Source organism: Lepidochelys olivacea, assembly GCF_965140295.1.
Source record: "Lepidochelys olivacea isolate rLepOli2 genome assembly, chromosome: 12".
Lineage (NCBI taxonomy): Eukaryota > Metazoa > Chordata > Testudines > Cheloniidae > Lepidochelys > Lepidochelys olivacea.
The window spans coordinates 3,060,110-3,087,798 of NC_140422.1; the positions used below are offsets into that span (position 1 = coordinate 3,060,110).

At 51.0% G+C, this 27,689-nt stretch overlaps 1 protein-coding gene across 4 annotated transcripts in view; it reads left to right on the top strand.

Moving 5' to 3' along the window:
• The window catches only part of VAC14 (VAC14 component of PIKFYVE complex), a 191,605-nt gene that overhangs the window by 141,842 nt on the left and 22,074 nt on the right, over positions 1-27,689 (top strand). For all 4 annotated transcript variants that reach the window (XM_084644950.1, XM_084644951.1, XM_084644948.1 and 1 more), the window contains 3 exons: positions 15,711-15,885; positions 20,305-20,423; positions 25,539-25,618. In XM_084644950.1, the coding sequence (XP_084501076.1) occupies positions 15,711-15,885; positions 20,305-20,423; positions 25,539-25,618 (374 nt within the window). The remainder of the gene's footprint in view (positions 1-15,710; positions 15,886-20,304; positions 20,424-25,538; positions 25,619-27,689) is intronic.

A 27,689-nucleotide genomic window follows, 5' to 3' on the forward strand; every position in this document is an offset into this window, starting at 1 on the left:
GACGGCCAAGCAGGGAGCATGGCAGTGGCCATTCCCCACCCAGGGCTATTTCCCTAGCTACCCCCTCTTCTTCTCATGACACAATGCTAGCTCTGCCAGTGGCACAGGGTCATCGACAATCCCTCAAGGTTGATCTTTCACAGGTTTTATTTTTCACGGGTCCTTTGGTGACTGAGGAGTCTGATCCTTGAGTCCACAGGCTCGCTGGCAGACATTGCAGGTGGTGTGGGAAGACGGGGTTGGGCCACAATTGCTGCATGACAGTTGTCTTTCCTTACTTTTCTGGTGTTTTTCTGCAACCAGGGCAAGGCAGTTTTCCTCCAAAGTGGACGTTCCCTCTCTGACAAGTCTTCGCCGGTTACCCCTCTCCTGGGCTGCTGTCTCCCAGTGCATGGTGTCAATGCCACATCTCTTGATGTTTAGCTTGAGGGTGTCTTTAAAGCGTTTCTTTTGGCCTCCCCGTTTCCTTTGGTGAGTTGGGCATACAGCAGTTGTGCTGGTAAGTGCACATCAGGCATGCGCACACAGTGCCCGCTCCCACTCAGCTGGTGCTGGATAATAGGGGCCTCAATGCTGAAGATGTTGGTCTCTGAGGGCACTGACTTTAGTGTGATGATCCTCCCACTTTGTTGTTGATCTTCCAAAGAAAGTGCTGGGGTTGGCATTCCAGGTTTTTCAGGTGTTTTCTATAAGTCACCCAAGTCTCTCAGCCATAGAGGAGAGTTGGGATTACCACCGCTTTATGAACTAAAAGTTGAGTATGCGTTCTGATGTTGAACCCGTGATTGCTGAGCAAGGCCGGCACAGCGAATTCTGTGCTGAATCTTGACACCTGTGTCTGCCCTCTTTGAGAGATGGCTGCCAAGATAGGTAAAGAATTCTACATTTTCTACAAATACATTGACAAAGAAGAACTAGATCTTTCTTGCTGGGTCTGATGATTGACCGGGGACTGGCTAATGGAGAACTTTTGTTGTGCCGATGTTCAGTCAGCCCTAGGCTTTTGTAAGCTTCAGAGACACAATTAAGGGCTGTTTGTAGATCCTCCTTTGAGTGTGCAACTACAGCTCAATCATCTTCGTACTGGAGTTCGGTTACTGTTGCTGATATTACTTTAGTTCTGGCACGGAGACGAGAGAGGTTGAAGAGGTTGCCGTCAGTCTGATGTTGGATGCCAATGCCCTGTGGTAGACAGTCTTGGGTTAGTGTTTTCGTAGCTGCTAAGAAAATGGAGAAAAGGGTGGGTGCTGGTACACAGCCTTGTTTTACACCAATTCGGATGACAAAGGGTTCAGAGGCAGAGCCACTGCACAGGATGGAGACAGTCATCTGGTCGTGGAGGAGTCTTACAATGGTGATAAATTTGCCTGGGCAGCCAAACTTTGGCATGATTTTCCACAGAGCCACACAGCTGACAGTCAGAGGCTTTGGTCAGATCAATAAAGGCCATATACAGTTCCTGGTGTTCTTCACATTTTTCCTGGATCTGCCTGGCTGTGGAAATCACGTCCATTGTGCCTTTTGATGGTCTGAAGCCACACTGGGACTCTGGAAGTACTTCCTCTGCAAGAGGGAGCAGGCGATTCAGTGAGATTCTAGCAAGAATCTTCCCCGCGATGGAGAAGAGGGCAGTGCCCCGATAGTTGCCACAGTCGGCCCTGTCTCCCTTTTTGAAAATGGTGATGGTATTAGCGTTACGTAAGTCAGCAGGGATTTCTCCGGTGCCCCAGATTTTGAGGAGCAGCAAGTGAACCTTGTTAGTCAGTTTTTCTCCCTCCACTTTCCGTACTTCAGCTGGTATGCCATCAGGTCCTGGTGCTTTATTGTTCGTCTTTTGTTTAATTGCTTTGCAGACCTCCCCAGGGGTTGGTGGGCTGGTGAGAGTTTCCCAGGTTGGGTGCTGAGGGATGGAGTTGATGGTGTCGTCCGTCACAGTTGATTGCTTGATTTAGAAGCTTTTGGTGGTGTTCCTTCCAGTGTTCTTTGATGGATTCATTATCTTTAAGAAGGGCACTACCATCTTTGGAGCTCAGAGGTGTGAGGCTACGTGAGCTTGGTCCGTACAAGATCTTTGACTCACCAAAAAAGCTCTGCATATCATGTCTGTCAGCGAATGTTTGGATTTCTTTTGCTTTGTCCTCTCACCATTTGTTTTTGATTTCTTGGGTCCTCCTTTAAACTTCAGATTTGAACTTGATGGAAAGAGCTCTGCTTCTGCCTGGGTAGTGGTTGATTTTGCCAGTCATAGAAAGCTTTCCTCTTCTGGTCCAAAAGGGCTGTAATCTCAATAATGTTGTTGTCAAACCAGTCCTGATGGCGGCAGGTAGCAAGGCCAATGGATTGCTTGCAAGCCTCGTAGATGGTCTGTTTTAGGGCTTCCCACTCTTCTTCGACACTTGTGTTGTCATTTCCTGGTGTTCATATGACCAGTTTTTCACTGAGGAGTGTTTGGAAGTTCTCTTGGTGCACTGAGGATTGAAGTCTGTGGATGTTGTATTGCTGTCTGTGTGATTTGGATTGCTTTCTATGTTTCGGTGCAATCCTGATGGACATGACTGACCTCACCAGGCAGAGGTCAGTCCAGCAATGGTCAGCTCCTCTCATGACACGAGTGATTTGGACATCTCTTAGATCCTGTGTTCTTACAATGACATAGTCTAGGAGGTGCCACTATTTTGAGCGGGGATGTTGCCAAGTTGTTTTGTACTTGTTGCTTTGTCTGTAGATTGTATTTGTGATTACAAGGTCGTGCTCTGCACATTTGCTGAGTAGAAGGAATTGGAAGAGCCATTGGAATTGGTCTTGCCCACTCCTTTCTTCCCAGTGGTGCTACTCCATATGTTAGAATCTTGTCCAACTGTTGCGTTGAAGTTTCCTAAGAGGATTATCTTATCAGTTTTTGGAGTGGATGACAACATTTTATCAAGGTCAGTGTAGAAGGATTCTTTCTGTTCTTCAGAGTCAAGAGTTGGTGCATATGCACTGATGATAGTGGCAAATGACTTATTGACCAATTGGATGCGGAGGATCATAAGGCACTTGTTGATGCCGACGGGAAGCTGTCAAGTGGTTAACTAGAAGGTTTTGATTGCAAAACCAACACAGTGTATTCGCCTGTCGCTTGCTGGTTTTCCTTTCCAGAAGGAAGTGTAACCACCGCCCTCTTCCCTCAAGTGGCCTTCATCTACACGTCTTGTTTCACAGAGAGCAGTGATGTTGAAGTTGTACCTCGAGAGTTCTCGGTCAACAATTGCTGGTCTGCGTTTGGGTCTTTCACTTTTTAATTCATCTAGTAGAGTACGGACGTTCCAAGTTGCAACAAACATTTTTGTTTTTCAACTGCATTGGGAGTGATCCCTCTGGGCACGGTTCTCCAGTCAGGTATGGTGGGACAGCCTAAGTTTGGGGCACCTTTTCTAGCCCCTTCCTCATATGGGGTGAGCAGAGAGGTTCCTAAAAAGGCTTGCTCCGTCATGACCTCTGCTGCCGAAAATGCCCCCCTATCCCAGTCCAGGGACATGTGACGACCATCTTGCAGACAATGCCTGCGTATGGGTCTGTGATTAAAGACTCCTGGCGATCACTTCACTTATCCCCATCGCCACTCGCCCATCACCGCAGGACTTTTATGGGTAGGGATGGGGGGAAAAGTTCTTCCTGTGAAAGAAGCCTGCTCATGAGCAGTTTAATGTAGAGGGAGCTGATGCGCACTGGCAGCCATGCAAATCTTGGCGGACGAGGCACCTGTGTCTGGTGGCAAGGAGGTCCAAGACGACCGGGGGTTTCTCCTCCTTTGCAGCTGTTGAGAGCTGATCCTGCTTCATCCACCTGTTCTGCTGTTGAGGTCTTGTACTGGGTTGTGTTGTGCTGGGCTGCACTTTGTCTGGTACCTCACCTTCAACCTTACCAGTCAGGTGACCCTACCAGGAGTACAGGTTCCAGACGGCATCGCTCTTAAGGTCTTAAGTATGCGCAAGCTTCTCCACCGTGTCAAGGTGGCAGCCCAAGGACGAGGAGACACAGTGCTGGCTCTACCAGTGACGCTGGCAATGGGGCCCTGTGCACAGGGATGCCCCTCACTTACTTTGGTTCACCTTACAATTTCTTTTAATGCTTGTATTGAGCGGTCCTGCCTCTTGCTAGCTACAAAGCTCTGCCTCAATGCACTCTGCTGCATCCTGTCCCCGGCCAGCCTCTGGCTGTCACGGCATGCCCCAGTCAGCAATTTCACATCATCTCACCTTGTGCTGCTTCTGTCGAGCCCTTCTCTGCCCCTTCCTCCGAACAGGAACAGGTTTGCTGAACTAGCTTTGGAGGCAAAAAGTTCCCTCCTCCAGGAACAGCCTCTGCCCGACAAAGCTACAAGATGACGAGCAGCTGCAGCTCTACAGCCAAACCTGCTAAATAGATTTACTTTCTGAAAACTTGTCGTAAGGGCTCACAGACTTGAAATCTAGTCATTTCCACACTCCCAAAACAGTTCACTGCTACATCTGCCCCTCAGTGGCCCTGCCACTTCTTATGTCTTTACCAACACATTGTCCTCTATTTTTCTAATGGCTTTTCTCTCCGCCATTGCTGGATGAAAGACCCAGACAAACCAACAGAGTGACTGACACTGGGTCAATGCAGAGTGCTGTAGAACCCACAAGCAACTAAACAGCTTATAACAAAGGAGAGAGAACCAAACTGTTGGATCTTGGTGCTCCTTGTCACAACAGTAAATTTGAAATCACATCTGGGCTTTTTTATAAGTTGATGCTCCTTTTGAAAAAGACCGGCTTCCTCTGCACGAACAGCTTCAACCCAAAAAGACCTTCTAAAGCTTGAGGCAGAAGCCAGCAAGTTCCTGGCTTATCATTGGTTATTTAGTGCCTAGTACAGTTCTAAAGTGTGCCAGTCCCGAAGGAGACAATCAGCAAGACTCAGTCCGTAACCTGAAGAGCTGCAGCCGTAAGGGTGCATGTCCATTGCAGCCAGGGTTGTGAACGGCAGCTCCTGGAAACATGCCTGCACTAGCTGTAGTCTAGCTAGCTTGCTAAGATTAGAAGTGAGGATGCAGTACAAGCCCACCTGTCCCCCTTGTGTATGTACTTGCTTGTGCAGCCTGCTCCAAAGCCACACGAGCTGCCCTTCACAGCCCCAGCTGCCGTGTAGGTGCACCCGAAGGATCTTGCAAAAACTACCAAATGGGGCACTTACTACCATGCCTTGTCAGTCCAGTTGTAGTCACTGCATCTAGTTGTGGTGGTGGGATTGACACCTGGAAATCAATGTTAGCAGAATCCGGGCCCTGACTGCAGGGAAGGGAGGGATTAGGGCGTCTGCTGGAATCTACTCCTAGACCTTCCCAGTGCCAACAAGTGCAGCTGCTTCTGCTATGGATCCTATATTGCACGATCTTACAGTGCCCTTCTGCTTCTGCTCTCCGTCCCTCAGCACTTGGGGACCTGGAAGCCATTGAGATTTCCATCCATCTTCCTGCATGACATGCCCTACCCCCCCCCCCGGGAGATGTACCTGGCTCCTCTTTCTGTGGCACTGCTCCCGCACCAAGGCAGTTTGGGGGCAAGGTGAGGTGGCTGGAAGACCCCCACCCCTCTCACTTCGGGTGTGTGACTGCGCCATTGAACTCTCAAATTCTCAGACAAGGCCCTGAATGGATTCCAATGTTGATGGAAAACAAGAAGCAGAGAGTATCAGCTGGAACCAGACAGGGTGACCAGATGACAAGAACAAAATATCAGGACACATGGGGGGCAGCCACAGGCTCAACACCCCCCCCCCCCCCGGCGGGCTCTAGGTTTTTTGCCACCCCAAGCAAAAATAAATAAATAAATAAAAGGTGAAGTGCCTTCAAAGCAAAATATCGGGACAAGTGTACGGTCGGGACGCGGGACAAACTACTAAATCCTAGAATCATAGACTTTAAGGTCGGAAGGGACCATTATGATCGTCTAGTCTGACCTCCTGCACAACGCAGGCCACAGAATCCCACCCACCAACTCCCGTAACGAACCCCTAACTTATGAGGGAGCTATTGAAGTCCTCAAATCGTGGTTTAAAGACTTTGAGGTGCAGAGAATCCTCCAGCAAGTGACCCATGCCCCACACTGCAGAGGAAGGCGAAAAAACCCCAGGGCCTCTGCCAATCTGCCCTGGAGGAAAATTCCCAACCCTGTCACAGAGTCCCCGGGCAATGCTCTGGAACTTCTCCCTACGAAGCCAGTCAGGACTCTGGTGAGGTCTCCTCTCTGTAAGCAGACTGTCTGCAGGACACACAGCTTCTACCTTCCTGGGTCTGTCCTCGGAGCATTCAGTATCCTCTGCCCCTCTGTGCACTTCCCACAGCGAGTCTGCCCAGATGGGGTCCTGGGGAAGCCAGAGGGTCCTGCACCCCAACTTCGCAGTCAGATGGGACTCTCAGCCAGCCAGTAAAACAGAGGTTTATTAGACGACAGGAACATGGTCTAACACACAGCTAGGTACAGAGAACAGGACCCCTCAGCCGGGTGCATTCTGGGGGGCAGTGAGCCAGACAACCACGTCTGCACTTCACTCCATGTCCCCAGCCAGTCCCAAACTGAAACATCGGGAGAGTCCCGATTTTATTGGGATGTCTGGTCACCCTAGAACCAGATGTAGTGCAGATGGAACCAGTGCAATCTCCTCCCACCCCCAAGCTCTGCTGCCTGGACCTAAAGCCTTCTCTGTAACCATCCTACTTGACTTGGGCTTCTATGCTCACAAGACTTCTACAAGGCTTCTGTGCTCACAAGGCAGCTCACTGCACTGCTGTGCCAGGCCATTTAGGAGGCTGTGATAGGGATAAATAGACCAGATTACAGTCTCCATCTCATTTCCACTTGAAGACCAACGTGCAGGAGCTTCACCCAGTCTGCAGAAATGCAAGGCCTGCTGTGCCACCTCACCCCTAGCTATGCAGATGCTCCATGGCTGATTGCATCAAGCCTGCTTCATTGTAAGCTGTAGTAGCAGCAAATCCAAAATGCTGTGCACTGGCCTGCGGTGCCAAGGTGAGGAGAGGGAATGGCAGAGCCGGTGACGTACCGGAAAGAGAACGTGCATGGAAGGATGGTCATGCTCTCCTTTTTCCTGCCCTCCTGCCAAGGGTTTCTCTAGACCCGCTCCCAGAAGCTCTCTGGAATCTCCAGTATTGCTTGGTTAGTTAAAGCCACCTGTTTTCCCAGGCTCCTTCCCCTCCCACTTCCCCATCTACCATGTGACAGACTCCTGTTCTATGCTGTCCTTCACTCAGTGGAAACCCTTCAACAGCGGAGATCTGCTCTGGGTTTCCCATGTCCCTGGCATGTGATCTGCGAGTCATTGTGCTGATGGCTTCAGCTGTTGGCTGTTGTTATGGAGGCTAGCAGCTGCACGTGGTTGGTTGATGTGCTTTGGCCGGTTGTTCTCTCCTCTTCCCTGCCCCTCCCACAGTATTGTCTTCAGAAGCTTTCAAGAACTGGAGCAGGGCCGAAACTGCTGTGCCTGAAGCACGGGCTGCGATCCTGGTGAAAAGGGAGGGCGGAACACTGCTGCTGCTTCTCTGCGGCTTGTGCTCCCTGAAGCTCTCCCCTGAGTTCTGCAGCAGGCAGTGTGTCCCTGTCGTGTCTCCCCCCGGCCTCCCCATGCAGAGATTAGACATGGGTATTTAAGGTGAAGAGGACCCAGGCTTTGTCTGTAAACAGTATATTAGTGCCTTGTTTTTTCCTCCCCCCCCCCCCCCCCAGATGTTCAGGTTTAACTTGGATTTAAACTTGGAGAGTGGTCAGTTTGGATGAGCTATTACCAGCAGGAGAGTGAGTTTGTGTGTGTGGTTTTTGGGAGGGGGGTGAGGGGGTGAGAGAACCTGGATTTGTGCAGGAAATGGCCCAACTTGATTATCATGCACATTGTGTAAAGAGTTGTCACTTTGGATGGGCTATCACCAGCAGGAGAGTGAATTTGTGTGGGGGGGTGGAGGGTGAGAAAACCTGGATTTGTGCTGGAAATGGCCCAACCTGATGATCACTTTAGATAAGCTATTACCAGCAGGACAGTGGGGTGGGAGGAGATATTGTTTCATATTCTCTGTGTGTATATAAAGTCTGCTGTAGTTTCCACGGTATGCATCCAATGAAGTGAGCTGTAGCTCAGGAAAGCTCATGCTCAAATAAATTGGTTAGTCTCTAAGGTGCCACAAGTCCTCCTTTTCTTTTTGCGAATACAGACTAACACGGCTGTTACTCTCAAACCTATAAATGGACTGGAATGCAAAGCAATCCCTCCACCAATTGAGGTGGAAAGCAATGGAGTACCCGTTTGCCTCACACAGAGGGGTGATGTGTGTGTTGTTCCTTTAATGCAAAATGTTTCCAGATTTCCCAGTGCTAGCACACACAAAAACAACAACAAAATCCCATCCTTGCTAATCAAAACCAGGCTTGCAATTGGCCAGCAGTTTGCTTCAGACTCCTGCTCGAGGGAACAAGGCGTTGGCCAGCAAAATGTCAGAGCTTCTATTTATGGAAAATGAGCTCTTGGTTTTGATCGAGGGTCAGGGGAGGGAGCGAGAACCAGAATTATACTGGCCTTAAAATGCCTGCTCCAGCGCGTAGGCTTGTGAGGGGCGTGTCAGAGGTCACCAGGCTCGTCACAGCTGCCTTTCTGGCTCCCTACACAGGGTTTCCCAGGAAGCTTTCCAGGGCAGTTCTTGCTTCTGCAGCACTGGCTACTTGATGTGTATCCTAGCCTGCAGCCAGGGAAACTGGCTCCTCGCTGCCCCGAGAGCTTTGCTCAACTGACCCAACCTTGCCGGGTTCTTTTGGGGCGGGGAGGGAGGCTTTTGTCTAAGGGCCAAGGCAGTGCTGAGCGGCACAGCACAAAACAGACCTTCTGGTTAGAGGGTAATGAAGGGCTCGTCTCTTCTTCCCCCAGGACTGACAGGATCATGGCATTTGGGCCCTGACTGGCTGTAATTGCCCCCAGAGGCACTCAAGCCAGGGAGGCAGCCTCCCCTCCGCCCCCATCCCCAAGGCTGATATCTCTCTCTCTCGCGTGGTTCAGGTGGGGATCTGTGCCCAGAGGCAACTCCATTGTGAGCGGTGATGGGCATGGGGTCACCATGGGCTGGGAGTTTGGGGGGTGGGGAGCCGGGGGGATCCCTTCGGCGTGCCGGCTGGGAGTTTGGGGGGTGGGGAGCCGGGGGGATCCCTTCGGCGTGCCGGCTGGGAGTTTGGGGGGTGGGGAGCCGGGGGGATCCCTTCGGCGTGCCGGCTGGGAGTTTGGGGGGTGGGGAGCCGGGGGGATCCCTTCGGCGTGCCGGCTGGGAGTTCATGGCAGGGGTGGGATGGACCATCAGGAAGGCTGAAGGATGGGGTGTCCTTTCTCTCCTGGTTGACACTGTAGGGCCCTTTTGGAGGCTGTTCTCCCCTGCCCCATTCAGCGTTTCTCCTTGAGGAATTGTAGCCAGGGAGGGCTTGTATAGCCTGGAAAACATGCTCCCCTGCACTTGCAGAAGTAATAGGTACAGGAGAACCTGGTCTCTCTGCCTTTGAGACATGGTCAGAGCCCATCTGTGCTCCTGGCTTTCCCAGAGGGGGAGAGTGGGTGTGAGCGCTCATGCAGGTCAGACTGGATCCCCAGTGTGGTCCCTTATGGCCTGGAATGGGGTGTGGGGACAGATGCTCAGTGGATGCTGATCTAGCTGAAGTTTGTGTATTTTCAAGGTGCCTAGAGGGTGGGCCCAGACCCAGGAAGGAATGTTCTTGGCACTGATGTTTCTCTGCCAGAGGAAGAGCCTCCTTGCATACTTTGTCCCTGGATATCCTAGGCGCCTGGTTGTGAACTGGTACCTGTGTCAGCCATGGCCATTTCCTGCAACGTTCTGGACAAACCTGAGTGAATTAAGTTTAAGTATCTTAGCGCATCGTATTAAAAATGCCAATATTTGTATTACTGTGGGATCGTCTATAACGGCTCTAGGACATTGTAAACTCTGGGAAGAGTCATGAGCTTCAAGGAACCAGCAGGTGTGCAGGACAAGAAGGAACTTGAAGTTGAGTGAATTTCCTGGAAAATGCTTCAGAGGTGGGCAATACAGATGACCATCGCCTGACCCTTCCTTTTGAAACTGCCTTGAGAAGAAACCCATGGCCTGCTGATCACCTGCTTCCAGGGTCCCAAGATCAAAGACCCAAACTGAATAAAGGGGTGACTCTCAGATCTAGGGTGGTGCTTGTTCTGAGCCAAAGATTTTATGAACATGTGCCCACAGAAAAACCTGTGTAGGGTTTGAAGGACTGACTCCTACCGGAGTCCTAGCTGGAGTGATCTCTGGGAAGCTTATTAGCGGGCATGTGGGTTCTCAGATCAGTTAATATGTTTTCTCTGTAATGCTTTCACCTTGAGAATAAATGTGTTTTGTAGGAAAAGCTCTGTGCTACCTTTATAACTCTAAGGAGAGGTCCCAGCCCTCTCCCAAAGGTGGTTGGGGTGATTCTGGCTCCCTGCAGTGCCGTGTTTCCTCCCTGGTCGTTCTCTGTGGCACTAAGGTTTGTTTTCTGCTGCACTGCATCAGGTTTGACTTGAAATAAGCAAGTGACTCATTCCCATGGTTGTCTCCCTTCCTTCTCCGCAACCTCCGCTAGCTCCTGTTTGAGGCTGCCACTTGCCATGATGTGCCATCAGGGGCAGCATCCTGACCCAAGCGGCCTCCTGTATCTTATGTCCCCTGCTTCCTGGCCTGTTTGTTGTGGTGCTGATCTTTGCCTCCGCTCCACTGAGGGGGGAAGTGTTTAATTCCAAAAGCACATGTCTGCAGCCAGTTATGTAAGAATAATTGATATAAATGGGCTTATTTATTGCTGCCCGTTCCATTTGAACACAGTCCATAAAGAATGTTAGATTAGGTTACGTAAAGCTCTGCACAGGGAATCCAATTGTCGGCCAGTACTGTGTCGCTAATCGCACCAGCGGCGCCTTGAGCTGCTCCTGCTGCCTTTGAGTCCCAGCCACCCTGCTCCTAGCATGGAAAATCCACGTGGGTAGAGGGATTCTGCTGTGCATGCTGAGCTTAGCAGGACCCAGGGTAGAAAGTTGCCATGAAGGTACCGCTGTCCCTCTCCTGTTTAGGAGGGTGCGGAGGATGCTGTGGCACTGGTTTTCAAAAATAGTGCAGGGAATTGTGTGCTGGTGAAAGCTGCTGGGCTGACTGCCCTGCAGATGGAGAGTGGCGGGGCTGACGTCTCCACTTCACCCCCACTGGTGTTTCTCCACTCCTCCCTGCAGAGAGCTTTCAGCCCTTTGAATCCTGCCAGCAAGGTGGGCACTTGTGAGGATACTTCAGTGATGTGGGAGCCCATCCTTCACAAACTGGACTGAGCCTTCTCTTCCTCCCTCTGAATTCATAGAATCATAGACTATCGGGGTTGGAAGGGACCTCAGGAGGTCATCTAGTCCAACCCCCTGCTCAAAGCAGGACCAACCCCAACTAAATCATCCAAATAATCTAAATCATTCATAGCAGAAATGAAAGTTTTGTTTTGTTTTTTTAAGTAAGATGCTGGTATGCAGTAGAGGGACAAAAGTAAAATTGTCTGGGGGTTCAGCTGCCTAATTGCTAAACAAAACTTGAAGAATTACACTTCACTATCCCATCTTCCACCCTTCCGGGGTTCCTCCAGCCCTGAGCTCTCACAACCCTGCTGTAAATACCTCTGTCATCAGAGATGTTCTCACCTACTGCCCACTTACTCCTCTAGATCAGTAATCTATTAAATGCTGCTCCCTGCAGTACCCTGTTATTAGCCTCCCTGGACTCTCAGTAGCAGCTGTTCATTAACAGTGTTTCTTGTGTGTTTTGATCCACCTTGGGGCACTTCCGCATCGCCCCTTGGCTATTTATTGTCTTTAATAGCCTCTTGTGAGAGATCTTGTCAAAAGCATTTTAAAAATCCAAGCAAATTATGTTCAACAGGGTCTCCTTCATCCAAAGCTTTACTGACTCTTTCAGAGACTCCAGAGCAGATTAGAAAGGCAGGGTTTACCCTCCTAAAAGCGGTACTGCTTTGACTTCATTGTGTACTCATCCCAAGTCTTGCCTTACTATGTCCTCAGTCTGACTTGTCAACAGTTTTCTTGGTCCTATGGCAGTAGCAACTCAGCCTTCTGCTTAAAGAATTTGTTTTAAAACTGTATTAACAAATCTGCTTTTCACCTGCCAAGAGGTGTAACTTCAGTAGGACCTTTCTACAATGAACTATCTTCATGGATTTTTCAGGCCAGAAGGGCCTGATCAAATCTAATATGGATTGTCTAAAATAAGCAGTATCACAAGGAAGGACCAAAGCAAGTCATAGTTATATCCTGTAGCTAGGAGTACAGCAGTACCATAAGCTGTTTTTTATCCAGGGAACTTCTAACCACAGCCAGGATTGTAGTTGAAACAGTCACGTTAGTGTAGCAACACATAACCATGCCCTAGATCAAGTAACTTGTGTCAACATAGGTGTGCTGGAGGTTTAGTGAAGGAGCAGACAGCCCAACCGAGCAGTGGTAGCAATCCTGCATCTCTGGGTTGCCTTTCAGCCAGGAGAGATCCTGAAGCACTTTTTGCCTGGCATCACGAACTGAAATCCCTTTGCCCAGTACAGAAGTGCAGCCTCCCTGGAGTGGAATGGGACCGCTCTCCAGAAGGGGATGAATGACTGCACAACATTAGGACAAGAAGTGAAGGATGGCGTTCAACCGAAACTACAGGAAGGGAATCTAGGCAGAGCATATTTGGCCAAGACACTAGGACTGTCATCCTTAGCTCGTGCAAAAAGTGCCATAAGATGGTTTAAAATCTCATTCAAAAGATGAGCGCTCCAGCAGCACAGCCCCCCACCACAACCAAGCGGGGGCACTGGTTCTCCAGGGACACTAGAGAGAAGAATTGCCACCTATTTAGTCACCAGCACCACTTCCTACTGCCCAGGAGTTTTCCAATGAAATCACTGCTCTAGTTTGACTGTGTTTCGTTTATGGGATGTAACGAGATCACAGCTTGAAGCCATGTGCAACGGAGGATGCTTATTGTTCTCTAAGGCAGAGCCTTCAGCCACGCATCCAGCATGTGCTATCAGAAGTCACCATATGCTGCCACTGCTGCCTCGGAGAGCACAGGCACAGCACTGGCAAGAAGGAGAACGAGCCTTGTGATCTTCCTCCGAGCTCCTGCAGCAGCGCCTGTCTGGCATGTTTAATCGGTGCATGCTGGGAGTGTTCCATCAGCATACCGACCCCCCAGCCAGTCACAGCAAAGCTTCGCCAAACAGCTTGCTAACGCCCCCAGCCCCTTCAGGAAGGCTCATGCTGCTGCTTTTGCCTTCATAAATGTCCATCGGATGCCTCCAGGGGATCTTTCCGGTTGCTGGTTTGGTTTACCTGATGGTGAGTGTCACTTCCTGGGTACTGGGGTGCAAACACGGAGATGGCCAGTGTGCTGAACACTGTCCTACAATCAGCTGGACAACGTGTCAATCTTTCTCCATCCAATTAAATCTTCATGAGGAATTTGCCCCCTACTTTAATGGGAAAGAAAGGGGTTTTATGAATGCAACCGAGACCACCCCTGTATCGCAGAGCACCCCACTGTTAAGTGCCAAGTGCCCGGTTATGGCATGAGTGCTTGGAAGAATCCCAGTGGTGCACTAGGGGATGTTGTTTATAGGTAGCCTTGGAAGCCCTCTCAGACTGTGTCCTTCCCCTCCCTCCCCATGTCCTTGGGTCCTGTCAACCTAAGGATAAGAAAGGAGACACATTTCCAGCACTCAGTGCTACCTTGGAGCATGCTATATAAACAGGCGATAAGTAGTATCCTTGGTACCCAAGCCCACTTAGCACCCAGAGCTCTTCCCTGAATAGGATTCTGGTGAGAGCCGGATCTAGTGAAGTAAGTCAAGGTAGAGAACCCAGCACCAGGCAGGATTGGGTCTGTTAAGAATCAACCCAGCCAGCAGGTTGCTAGTGGCTGTGTCTACAGTAGGGTATTTTCTGTACTGGTCAAGTTGAGCCCATGATCCAGTGAGAAATGTTGGTGAAAAACGCTAGTGTAGACGAGGGGAAAGCATCACTTTGCTGGCTCAACTAGCTGACCTCTGCTAGTGTGGTCCTCAGACATTGGGGACATTTCTGCACTGAAATGTCTCCCTTTAATTTTAATGAACTTGGGCAAGAAATTCTTAATGTCATGCACGTTGGGGGAAGTCCCGGCCCCTTCCCCCCCCCCCCCCACACACACACAACCCGAAAGTCTCTGCATGGCACGGAGTGGGCTCCAGGAGAAAGTGCATTGTATGGATTATTCTACATTGAAAATAAAATGAGATTTGAAGTTTTTAAGCCTGTGTTTTGCCCAGTGACAAAAAGGGAATGGATCAAGTCCTTCTCCAGGTACTGAAGGCTGTTGGATCAGGGCTTCTGCTAGTACAGAATAGCAAAGCCAGCGTTGGGCAGCATTTCAGGTGTCCTTGAACAAACTGTCCAGAACCGTAGCGAGCTAGAGACACATGGAGGCTTCGCAGACCAAACAGAAAATCCTAAAATCCAAACAAACACTGAGGAAAATCTGGGGTTTGGTTTTTAGTGAAAAATGTTAAAAACCTGGAGAATGCTGCAGTTTGCTAAGCAGAACATTCCGGCTGTGACCAGCTGAGCCCCCGTGATACAGCTTATGAAGCACCCTGTATCAGCAGAATTGTGCAGAGCTGGGCTGTTATAAAAGAAATAGTGGCAGAAAGTGTATTTGTAGGAGCATGTCCATCATAACCCCCAGATCACTGTGTTCAAGTGGACTGGGAGTCAGGAGACCTGGGTTTGACTCTTGACTCTGCCACATATTTGTTGGGTGTCCTTGCAGAACTCTCACAACCTGTTTGTGCCTCAGTTTCCCTGTCTGTAACATGGAGACAGTTCTTACCTGCCTCTGTGAAGTGTTCTGGGAGCTGGGTGGGAGGCACTGCTCCATGGGAATCAAGGTAGCGGAACTAGTCCTCAGTTGGAGCACTAACCTAGGTCTGCACGCCCGCACCTTGAACAGCTGTCAAGAAATGCTTCCTCCAGGTCACACAAAGCCAAAAGCGATCTAGAGGGAGCAGTGGAAAACCCATGTGATATTTGAGTTGCTTGAGGGGGAGGGCAGAGAACGCTGTTCCGCACATCTAGAATACTGTGTTCCATTCTGAGCATCTTTGCTCCACAGGAGTATGGCAAAACAGAGGAGAGTCAGGAAAAGGCAACAAAAATGAGTGCGCTAGAGAGGGTGACTTACTGTCTGGGGAAGGGTGAAGTGCTTGATACGAGTAACTTGGGCAAACGGCCCCTAAGGATTGTGGGCATCACTGTCTCTGCAAGTATCTGAGGGTCCCAGCACCTTTCCGCATGGTGAGGTCTGTCTGCAGGACTTGGGACTGTTCTCCCAAGGGAGTGGTGGAAACTCCATTGGTTGGAACACTGGGCTGGTTCTGAACACAGTACTGGAGGGGGAAGTGCTGTAATGGCCCCTTGGGGAGCACTTGGATGTGACCAAATAGGTCTTTTCCATCTCCTATGTCTCTACACCACACGGGCACCTTCCGAGAGGGGTGTGGTGTATGGGTCTGCTATTGTGGTCACAGACTGGAGTAAATAACCTTCTTTCTCCCTTTGTTTCTCTCTTTGACATACAGGCAGCTTTGTCTGCTTCTCAATGCAGAAAACATCTTCCACTCCATGGCAGACATCCTGCTGCGGGAAGAGGACCTCAAGTTTGCCTCAACTATGGTCCACACTCTCAACACAATATTGCTGACTTCCTCCGAGCTCTTCCAGCTGAGAAACCAGCTGAAGGACCTGAAGACCCCGGTATGTTGAACAGGAACACTTCCTCATTAAACAGGCTCTCCCCACCTATTACCCTCTGTTTGTGTGCACGTGACTGAGGCTGTCATGTACCCAGGGCCCCTAGCGACCTTTGGGCAGAGTTGTCCCCTCAGGATGTAGGCTGGCTTCGGACAGGTTTCTCGTGGAATGAATTAAGGGGCAAGACTAACTTTGGCTGAGGGGAAGGATATACTGAGCCTTTTTCTCTGGCCAGTACGTAACCTCCGAGCCCCTTCGCTTCTCCCGTGTGTCTCGCTTGCTTGCTTCTTGGTGCCCTAAACAGAAGCCCCATCTTAAGACTTGCTGGTAAGGAGCTGCTCAGTATTTTGTCTGGTGTCTACCTTACACTCATGTTCCCCACAAGGTACAGTCGCAGGGCTAGTATTCAAGGAGGAAGAGAGCGTCATACAAGGGTTAGGATTTGGGTCCGATTCTTCTTTTTACCATTGACAGTGTGGCCTTGGGAGTCCTCTAGCCCAGTGCTTCTCAAGCTATCTGATGGGGGGGGGACCGGCAATTTTTTTCCCCAATGTGCGTGCAGACCAGCAGCCGATGGCTCGCAGACCGGCACCAGTCCGTGGACCACCACTTGGAATAGCGCTGCTCTAATCTGCTCCTGACTCAGTTGATTTACTCTTGGCTTGAGATTTCCGTGGTAGAAATTGAGGCTTAACAGTTGTATGGTGCTTTGAGGTCATAAGAACAGCGATAATGGGTCAGACCAATGGTCCATTTAGCCCAGTTTCCTGTCTTCCAACAGTGGCCAATGCCAGATGCCCCAGAGGCAATGAACAGAACAGGCAATCATCAAGCGATCTAGCCCCTGTTGTCCACTCCCAACTTCTGGCAGTCAGAGGCTTGGGGACGCCCAGAGCATGGGGTTGCATCTATGACCATCTTAGCTAATAGCCACTGATGGACCTAACCTCCATGAACTTGTCTAGTTCTTTTTTGAACTCATTCATGCTTTGGTCCTTCACAACCTCTCTTGGTAATGAGTTCCGCAGGTTGACTGTGTGTTGTGTGAAGAAGTGCTTTCTTATGTTTGTATTAAACCTTCTGCCTATTGATTTCATTGGGTGACCTCTGGTTCTTGTGTTGTTTACCCCTTTACATAACTCTTATTTACTTTCTCCACACCAGTCATGATTTTATAGACCTCTATCGTATCCCCCCTTAGTCGTCTGTTTTCTAAGGTGAACGGTCCCAGTCTTCTTAATCTCTCTTCACGTGGAAGCTGTTCCATACCCTAATGATTTTTGTTGCCCCGCTCTGTACCATTTCCAGTTGTAATGTATCTTTTTCTGAGATGGGGACCAAAACTGCACTCAGTGTTCAAGGTGTGGGTGTACTACAGATTTATATAGTGGCATTATGATATTTTCTGTCGTCTTATCTATCCCTTTCTTAATGGTTCCTAACAGGCTGTTAACCCCTTCCAACCAAGGACAGAAAAGCTATCTATGTGCAAAATGTAACCATTGTTCTTTGTTATTGCTTGAAAGAAAGATGGGTCCAAGAATTGCGTGTGACTAGACCTGATTAATGTAGGGTCCGTATACACATTTCCTTTCTCATTGGAAGCCATAATCCTCAGTAATGTGACAAACTGTTGCCAAGAAAGATGCTGATATCTCAGGGAAAAAATGGTCACTTCGTTTGGGACTGAGCAGTTAGGGGTAGTGTGTACCTGTCTTTGTACACTGCATCAGTGACGCCGGAAGAGAAAAGCAGGTTACTATGTCAAGGAAGCAGTGAATCCAAATTGAACATTGCAAGTTCACTGAAGTCCAGTTTTGGACCTGCCCCAGTCTCCTGTGACTGGAATCTCTGTATTCAGTCTCTCCGCAGAGGAGTGGTTTTTCTTTTGGAATTCGATCCGTTTCCCCTTGCACACAACTTGTTCTGTATTCGGGTACTGCCTAGAGGCCTGAAACGAGATCAGGGCCCCGTTGTGCTGTGCTGTGCAGACACGTACAGTACCTGTCCCAAAGAGCTTAGGATCTAAATAGATGACAATGGTGGGGAGAAATGGAGGTGCACTGAGACCAGCTGAGGTCCCATAGAAAGAATTGCAGAGCTCAATCGAATCTAGATCTCCCAAGCTCCAGACCGGTGCCTGGCTGTGGGACCCCCTCCCTCCCTAGGCTGGGTATTAAAGTTTCCCCAATGGAAACTGGTGCCAGGGCCCTCTCTGCCAAGCTGGAGTGTGAATGTTTTTAATCGCTGGAGGCAAACGCCAGTAGTGTGCCTGGGGGGGCCTGGAGGCAGTTCCAAGGTTTGCAGCCCCCTCTTCTGAGGGGGTTTCTGGTGCACTCTGCTGAGCAGAGAGCAGCCTTTGTTGTGTAAGCTGATCCCATGGCACACGAGCCTCTCTCTCATGGGTCCCCCACAGCCATTGGCACTCCTTAGCAGCTGACGTCTGCCCCCCAGCTCCCAAACCAGGCACGCTAGGAAGGGGACAGGTGATGGTGGTAGCATCACCTCATCACATTCCCCTCAAAGCCCTCTGCTTCAGCTGTTCATCCCTGAGAAGTTTGCAGTGCTCCCTGGGTCCCAAAGCAGCTGCTGCTGCCTGGGGAAACGAAGGCCCTGTGAGGCAGGGTGCAGAGATGATCTCTCCGGAAGCAGTTCTGGGGACTGAAAGGTGGAGAGCCTCCCCCGGTGCCAGCTGGAGACTCGACCCTGCACTGTCCCTGTGTCCAGGACAGCGCCCCTAGCCTCAGACTTGGCTCCAGAGGCGGTGGGAGTGGGCGCTGCTGTGTGGTGGGGTCTGAGCAATAGCAAGGCCTGCCTGTGAGCGCGCTGAGCCTCTGCCCTTTGTGGAGGAAGCGTTAATGCTCTAACACAGCCGTAATGTTGCTCTGAAAGGAGACAGTTGCCCTGTGGCTCCCTGGGGGTGGGCTGCCTGGGAAGCTGACATCAGTTGAATTCTTTTCTAGACATCATCTGTTTTCCCAAGACTGCCCTGATTTCTTCAGCACTCCTGTTTTCTTGGTGTCTGAAGGGGCTGGCAGCTCTCCATTCAGAGCCCTCCCCCCACCTTCTTGTTTGCCATTGGTCAGGTGAATGCACCTCCGAGAGCTAGATAAATAACCAGCACCTCCTGCAGGGGGCATCAGTTCTGGGGACCTCGATGTTGCCCCTTCCCATTCCGAGGGCATCCTGCATACAGCGCTGGCATCCCTCTTTCCGTGTCGCTGCCAGTCTGGGGTGGGGTCTGTGTCTTGTCTCCCTGGCACTCAGTTCAGAGTTCTCCTTTGTAATCAGGCCTGTGTTGGTAGACAGCCTTCAGATCCAGTCCTTGGGTGCGTCTTGCAGCTCGCCACCCACACGCAGGAGCACAGGAGGCTCTGTCAGCAGCCACTGTGCTCCTGCCTTTCATGTCTTTCAGTCTGTGTCAAGATGGTGCAGGCTTCTGCCATGCGCTCTGCTGCTCCAAGGGGTTCAGACGACTCCTCTGTGGGCCAGGGCAGAGAAGGAGCCGACATGCCTCAACTTGTCTGCTGCAATAGGCAGCCTTCCCAAACCACTAACTGCTAAGGAGGACTATTGGCTATTTCTGCAGGGGGAAACACCCAAACAGATGTCTGCCCCTCCTTTCTACCCCTTGCTGTGCCTGTGGTCCCCACCTCACAGAGCTCTCCGGTTCCGCACACAATAGCATCCACATGATGATACCAGAGTTAAGGGTCTGTCAGTTTCCTTCACAACCTCTTATTAGTCAGCTGTACAAATTCTCTCTGGCTTGAAACCTGGCAGAGAAGATCCCAGCCCAGGGGAGATTTCTTCCACTCCACCACAATTTTGGATAATACTAGGTAACTTTTGCACAGATATTTTTACAGTCATAGAGCTCCCCTTACCCCAAAGAGTTTTCATATAACAACTGAAATACAGCCAGTGCTGGTGTGGAGGGCAGCAACCTAGTGCCACAATGCACAACAGTCTGCCAGCCATCCAGAGCAGGCCCTGTGTTCTTATAACAGCTGTATGAGGCCTGATTTCCAGTGTGCTCCACAAATGCTTGCATGAAAATGTATGAACAGTTGTGCATGAGTTTCACTGGCATTGACCACAGCTGTGCACAGTTATGGTAATTGCACATGCAAATAGCCAGGGAGCTGGAGATTGTCATTTGCATTTATAAATACCACAGCTTCATGCACTATTGCACAACTTAGGAGTTCATTGGTATGTTCAGAAGTCTGGAAATCTAGCCCTTACTATTGTTCCAGTGGAGCCACAGAATCCAGATTTGGATGGATGCAGGGTTGAGTTGGCCTTGCTGAGCAGTGACCTTCTGACTGCAGGTACTCTGTGTTTGGAACCTGAGGCCCTGCACACTATGCCACCCCTCCACCCATGGGTCTGACTCCTGATTGCTTTCTCTTCCCCCAGGAGAGTCGTAATCTATTCTGCTGTCTCTACCGCTCCTGGTGCCACAACCCTGTGACGACCGTGTCCCTCTGCTTCCTCACCCAGAACTACAAACATGCTTACGACCTCATCCAGAAGTTGTATCCTTTTCAGTGCTGCCGGGGGTCTCTGAGGGAGTGGGCAGGGGAAGAGCAGGAGGGCAGCAGTGGTAACGTTATGTAGTCTAAACAGGGCAGCAGACCTGCCAAGCTGACTCTCCCTGGCTCACAAGGTCAGAGCTGAGGAGCCAGCCTTGCCTCTGTTTTCATAACAAACAGTGGTAGAGTTAAACAGCTGATTAAGGATGGTCCCTAACCAGGCCATTTGCTATCCCCTGGGCCAGGAGGAAACCTCGGTATATTGTATGCTTCATTGTGTAAGGGAACTGCCTCAAGGGCCTGAGTTCATTGCCTGCACCCACTCTTGCAAGAAGCCCAAATAATTCTGAAAAAGTCTGAAACTCTCCCCTCTGGTGTGGTACCTGCCACTGGGGCTTTTCAGACAAATAAAGGGGCATCTGCAAGTTGAGAGAGCGGCCAGTGCAATGAATTGGTTCAAAATTGCTCTGTGCTCATGACTAGGACAGCAGATAATTTTCTCCTTAGTCTTCCTGCTGTTGCCTGCTTGTGAAACCAATTCTCTGTTCAACAGAGCACAGAGAAAGCAGTGAACCAACACCCCAGGCCCTCCCCTTTGGAGAGGAAGGATGGGCCTGTGGCTAGGGGACTAGCATGGGACTTTGGAGTTCTGAGCTGGACCAGCATCTTTCAGAATCTGTTGGAGATGGCCAGTGTCGTGACAAGTAGTTTCGTGGGCATGATGTGCACACATCACGACAGCCACTCTCTCCTTCATCCATCAGACGTCTTTGCATGGCTCTCCCCAGGAAACAGGATGTGCTTTAAGAGCAGCCTCTAAGAAGGTGGCAGTCAGGGTTGGTTCAGCAGCACCATTTCCATGTAAGCCGGGTGCAGAGAACGTCAGCTATTTGACTAGACGCTTCCAGCCAGGGGCCTCTGTTTGCCAGGACAGGTTGCTGTGAAGGACATGGCTCACGAGAGTTGTTCACACGTGCATACACTTGGCATCTCCTTTGAAGTCATCCACCGTTTCACCTTTTCTGGCTGCCATTATTTTCCCCTCCCTTCAGATGAGCTGGGAGCTCTAGCAAACAGCATTCTTGCCCTGTTCCATAATGGTTTTGAGCGGGGAGTTGTATGATGTGGCTATGAACTGCATTTTTCTTCCTGCTCCACAGTGAATGACCTGATTGGTGACAGACTGCAGCAAAGATGTTGCTTCTGGGACAGTGGCTATGATGCCCCCGTAACCTCACCGTGAACAGGAAGCCAGTCTTCCACAGTTCCCAGTGACCCTAGTCTTTCTGGCTTACATGGGACAGTGAGTGGAGCTGTGGGTCAGGGATCATCCCGAGGGGTGAGCACCCGCTCTGAGGGTATGGCAGCACACAGTACTTCACTTCTTGCTCTGAATGCAGCAGGAAGCACAAGCCCAAGCTCCTCTAGCCAGCAGGAGCTGGGAGCACAATGGTGAGCGCTCAAACCCTGCACAGGGTGGGAACGTAGGGTTGCTAACTTTCTAATTGCACAAAACCGAACACCCTTGCCCCACCTTTTCTCTGAGCCCCCGCCACCCACTCACTCCAGCCCCCTCCCTCTGGGCTCGCTCTCCCGTGCCCTCACTCATTTTCACTGGGCAGGGGGTTCAGGTGCGGGAGGGGGTGGAGGCTCCAGCTGGGGGTGTGGGCTCTGGGGTGGGGCCAGAAATGAGGGGTTCAGGGTGCAAGAGGGGGCTTTGGGCTGGGGCAGGGAGTTGGGGTGCAGGAGGGGTGAGGGCTCCAGCTGGGGGTGTGGGCTCTAGGGCGGAGCCAGGGATGAGGCGTTTGGGGTGCAGGAGGGGACTCTGGTCTGGGACCAAGGGGTTTGGAGTGTGGGAGGGAGCTCTGCTGGGATTGGGGTGTGGGCTCCGGGAGGGGTCTCAGGGCTGGAGCAGGGGTGTGGGGTGCGGGCTCTGGGAGGGAGTTAGGGTGCAGGAGAGGGTTCCGACCTGGGGCAGGGGGTTGGGGTGTGGGGTACGGGAGGGGGCTCAGGGTTGGAGTATGGTTAGGGGTTCAGGGTCTGGGAGGGAATTACGGTGTGTGAGGGGGTTCCGACCTGGGGCAGGGAGATCTCTTACCTCAGGCAGCTCCCCGTCAGCGGCGCAGTGGGGCTAAGGCAGGCTCCCTGCCCTGGCTCAGCGCCGCTCCTGGCAGTGGCCTGCATGTCCAGCCCCTAGGCAGAGGTGCACTGTCTGCACCCGCAGGTGCCGCCCCCGCATTTCCCATTGGCCGCAGTTCCCAGCCTGCGGGAGCTGCAAAGCCGGCGCTGTGGGAGGGGGCAGCATGCACAGCTTCCCTGATGGCCCCTGCGGCCGCTTCCGGGGAGCTTGTGCAGAGCCAGGGCAGGGAGCCCGCCTTAGCCTCGCTGCGCCGGTCGGCCCCCCACCAGCTCGACCCTCATTACACAGGAGGCATCCCTTGCTGAGGGAGTGAGAGTAAAGGCCTTGGAAGCGTTTCCTTGACTGGGGCTGGATAGTTTCTCCCTTTGGTCTGTTTTTGTGGGTGCAGAGAGGAAAGTGCCTCAGGGCTGAGTACCGACCTTTATCTCCCCAGCAAGGAGCGCAGTGGCTGGGGAAGAGAAGGGTCCCTACTCCTGTATCATTTACACTTCCATGCACCCACTCTGTTGGGTCCGTTTCTGCAGCTGAGGCTGCTGCCTCATGCAGCTCTCAGAGGGGTCACCCTTGTGACCTTAAAGCTCCACCATGCAATTCCCCACTGTTTCTTTTTCTATACCGGGGTATGAAGCTCAGTCCTGGGGACCACCTAGGGAGGGCGAGGGCAAAGGCAGGAGTCTCCGGTCCCAGGCCCTTCGCTTGGAGGAGCCCCACACAGTGAGCAGCTGATGGCATTGTGCCAGCTGGCTGATGTCACTGACCCTCCTCTCCCCTGCTCCTGATCCCACATGCACCCTGGGAGCCATGTGCCCCCACCCCACCCCACCCCACCCCCCAGCTGCTGCTATGACAGATGGCTTGTGGCTCGCGCGCTGCGTTTCTAGTGCTGATGCTTGCAATGCTACTAATGTGCTATTAATATTACAGTAGCACCTATTGCTAGGTGTTGTATAAAGAGTCACTGCCCTAACGAGTTTTTACGCTAAGCAGTGGAGACCCCAACACATCCCCAGGGCAGCCTATCTGTCCTTAAAGCGTTGGCTGTGCCACAGAAACACCCTGTGGCAGCTTGGGGGTTGGCCCAGTTGTGTTACAACATGGGGGAGGGGTCGTCTCCCTCCATGCGGGCAGAAAACAAGCATTGTCCTGGTTGGATCTGAACCAGGGTTAATCACGGCCATTCCTGCAGTAGAGGTGGGGCCTATGGGCTCATGCTCTGTCTGCTGCTTTATTTCAGTTTTCAGCACAAGTGTGATCCAGCTGTCACCCTTCCTCTGAGATTCTCTGCTCGCCTTGGCCTCTGTTAGTTAAGCTGAGTGTTTCTGCGCTTGATTCCTTGGTTTATTTGGCCGGCTCGTCCAGAGCCTCAGAAATGCTTCCTTGTTTAGCAAGCCCAGGGCAGAGACAGCAGCTGAGGGCTCTGCTGGCGGGACCCAGACCAGTTTTCTGTGGTTCTCCAGTAGTTCCATTGACATCATTGTTTATGTTGAGCATAATGATTATTTCCATGTGCCAGCAAAACATGAAACTCCCAAAGTACATTTCCCTAAGCACTGGCTTGATAGTGATCTACGTGATCCCCTCTGCTGTGCACTAGAATTCATCTTAGGAGATGGGAATGCTTTGGATTGGTGCCGCGAGAGCCCTGCGCCGACTGCAAGGGGAGGCTGTGTCACAGTGCTAATGGTAACGTTCGCTCTCCTTATGGAGAGCGCCTCGCAGCTACCTCTGTGGCCCACATTTGATAAACCCACTGCTGGCTTGAAGGGCAGCCTGACTCTCTCAGGTCTTGGAAAGACTCTTGGTTTAAAGAGCTGAGACTCTTAAACTCTAGGCCACCTCCTTACAGCTTCCTTCAACCTCCTACTTTGAGCCACTGCCTAATCATGCACCTTCCCCTCCCCCAGGATACATTTCTCATTTGTTGTGCAGCTTCCTGAAGGAACCAACTGTTTGCCGCTTGCTGGTATGGGTGGATAGGTGGTGAATGGAGCAGTTACATTGAAGTAGGAGCTCAGGGAAGGTTTGTTAGAGCAGAAACCCAAATAAGCCACAGAGAGTGTGTGTGACACACACACACACACACACACAACGTAGTAATATTTTACTGCCCATATGTGGAAAAGACTCGGTCAGATTTCCAGATCAGCACTGACATGCACCCAGCCTGGTAATTCTATGCACATACTGGTTGCTGGGTAGTGATTTCCCATCTGCCTCTGCAGATGCATGTGTGATGGGCACAGCTGCACGTCGTTTTGGAAACCTGACTCTGATGTGCAGTGCCACCCCAGCAGATATGTGAGATGGTGAAGCCTCATCTGGAGTACTGTGTCCAGTTTTGGGCCCCACACTACAAGAAGGATGTGGATAAATTGGAGAGAGTCCAGCGAAGGGCAACAAAAATGATTAGGGGTCTAGAACACATGACTTATGAGGAGAGGCTGAGGGAGCTGGGATTGTTTAGCCTGCAAAAGAGAAGAATGAGGGGGGATTTGATAGCTGCTTTCAACTACCTGAAAGGGGGTTCCAAAGAGGATGGCTCTAGACTGTTCTCAGTGGTAGCGGATGACAGAACGAGGAGTAATGGTCTCAAGTTGCAGTGGGGGAGGTTTAGGTTGGATATTAGGAAAAACTTTTTCACTAAGAGGGTGGTGAAACACTGGAATGCGTTACCTAGGGAGGTGGTAGAATCTCCTTCCTTAGAGGTTTTTAAGGTCAGGCTTGACAAAGCCCTGGCTGGGATGATTTAACTGGGAATTGGTCCTGCTTTGAGCAGGGGGTTGGACTAGATGACCTTCTGGGGTCCCTTCCAACCCTGATATTCTATGATTCTATGATATGCAGTAATTGGTCGCATGGAGGAGAGAAGCAGGGGGTAATCTGCACTGCATCTCATCTGCTGGCTACTTAAACTGTGGTCAGCGGTGACCAAGGATGCTCCTCTTTTTCAGTGGAATTTCCTTAACAGACATGTCCAGCGGGGACCTGGAGGTCACAGTGGATTTCCTAACTGAGGTAGACAAGCTGGTGCAGCTCATCGAGTGTCCAATTTTCACATGTAAGGATCATATGGAGCCCTTCCATAATTTGCTTCCTAGTGGCAGAGCATGTGTACATGTGTGGGGGAAGGAGCGCCTGGTGCATGTAGTGTTTGCTTGCTCAGGCTCCCTGGGCATGTCCCCTCCCTGCTCCTTCATCACAAGTGGCAGCTCTACACAAATAAATAGAGCAGAAGTTATGAGACTTTTTGCTGTGAGCGGTGTGAGACCTCCAGTAGAACAGTCCATCAGGGACACGCTGGATCGCTGCAGCGCAGAGGGAGGGCGCTCCGAATGCAGGCTAACAGTACTAAGCGCATTGGCACTGAACAAAGGGATGGAAAGAACAGAGGGGACCCATTTCAAAGGGGCCTCTTAGATTCACGTGCGTGGCTTCTGCACGTAGACTGTGTATAGGTGATGCTGCTCAGGGCAGTGGCATGGGAAAGCTGCTACCTGTCTCTGCGCGAAGGTACATGGATGGAGGGATTGAGAACATTATAGTGCAATGGCAGCTCTGCTGTTGTGCTTGTCTCTAAGTGCTCCAAATCCACTTGCTGACGCAGGCAGTCTCAAACTTTGCTGTGCCTTGTGGGAACGTGGGGTACGGTTAATGGTCCAAATTTGGAGTCATCTAAGCAAGGGGTTCCTGGGATCCACCCCCCCCACTCCCCTCCCAAAAAAAATCATGTTACTGAAATCACCTTGTTTTTGTGTTTTGTGCACACCTGGGGCTCAGGCTATGACTCTGATTATCTCCAAACTGATCTCAGCCACGCAGGATTGAGTTTGGCTAGTGCATGGTCCCCACTGCTCCTTGGGGGAGGGTGGCAGATTTATAGTGAAGGTATTCAGGGTTATGTTAATGGACTCCAGGTTGGCATGTTAGTAGCTTGAGCCAAAGACAATGAAATGTTCATGTACAGCAAGCCTAGGGCTCGGTTCAGAGCCAAAGGATTTCCAGGTAGTATATTGTCATGAGAACTGTGTGGCTCAAGAAGACATGCTGTGGTCCTTGAACCTCATCTGTGCCCGTGTACTGTGGGTTCGAGCCCTACCTTTAGCAGCTTCCACAGAATGTAAGTTATGCGTGTCTCTTGCTGTCCGCCTGCTCCTAGGAGAAGTTTTGCTCAGAGACCAAAATTTCTGGTTTGAGCAATATTTTAAAGGGCTCTAAAATCCACACGCAGACTCTGATTGACAAGTGTTGTCAAGGAAACGAGCACTAATAGAATAAAGGAAAGATACGACTCTAGGAATTGTGTAGTCATCCTGATCAATGGGGCCGAGTGTGATCAGAGGAAAGCAAATAGCTGGCGTTCTTCGAGAGGTGCTGCTCATGTCCATTCCATTGTAGGTGTGTGTGCTCACCACGTGCACCGGTGCAGAAGTTTTTCCCTCAGTGGTATCCGTAGGGGACCAGCTCTGGTGCCCTCTGGAGCGGCACACGAATGCCATGGAATAAGGGGCACTGCCAGCTCTCTTCCCTCCCTCCCCCCGTTCATTCTTGCCAGAAACTCAGACATTGGGGAAGGAGGTCATGGAATGGACATGAGCAACACATCCCAAAGAACACCAGTTACGGAAACAGGTAACTGTCTTTTCCAGTCAGATGGACTGGTTTAGCCAGCAGATTTCTTTTGCCCCTCCTGTCTAAGAGACCCAGAGAGCAGAAGGCTGCTGAGTTACCCCAACTGCTTTCTGCAGCCCTTGGACCAACCTGACACTGCTTAACTTCCAAGTTGTGTTGTGATCTCAGCACAAGGGGATGTGGCTGCAAGGCACAACATGTAACAGCCTCACTAGGATGGGATGCCCCTGAAGTGATGGACAAAGTTACTCACTGCAGAAAACAGCTGTCACAGTGGATGCAGAGCGAGGGCTCAGCTTCGCAGAGTACCTATCTGAAATTCAAGCAGGACCAAGGCACAGTATTACACATTCCTGCTTGGGACCTCAGCTGCTGGAGTCATGTGGGTACACTGGAATCTCCGCTTTCATTTAAAAACAAGACAGTTTCTAGCCCTCATGAGTGGGAAGAAAAGCTTGAAAATGTGGCCTGAGTGTAACCAATGCAGCAACGTCTGCGTG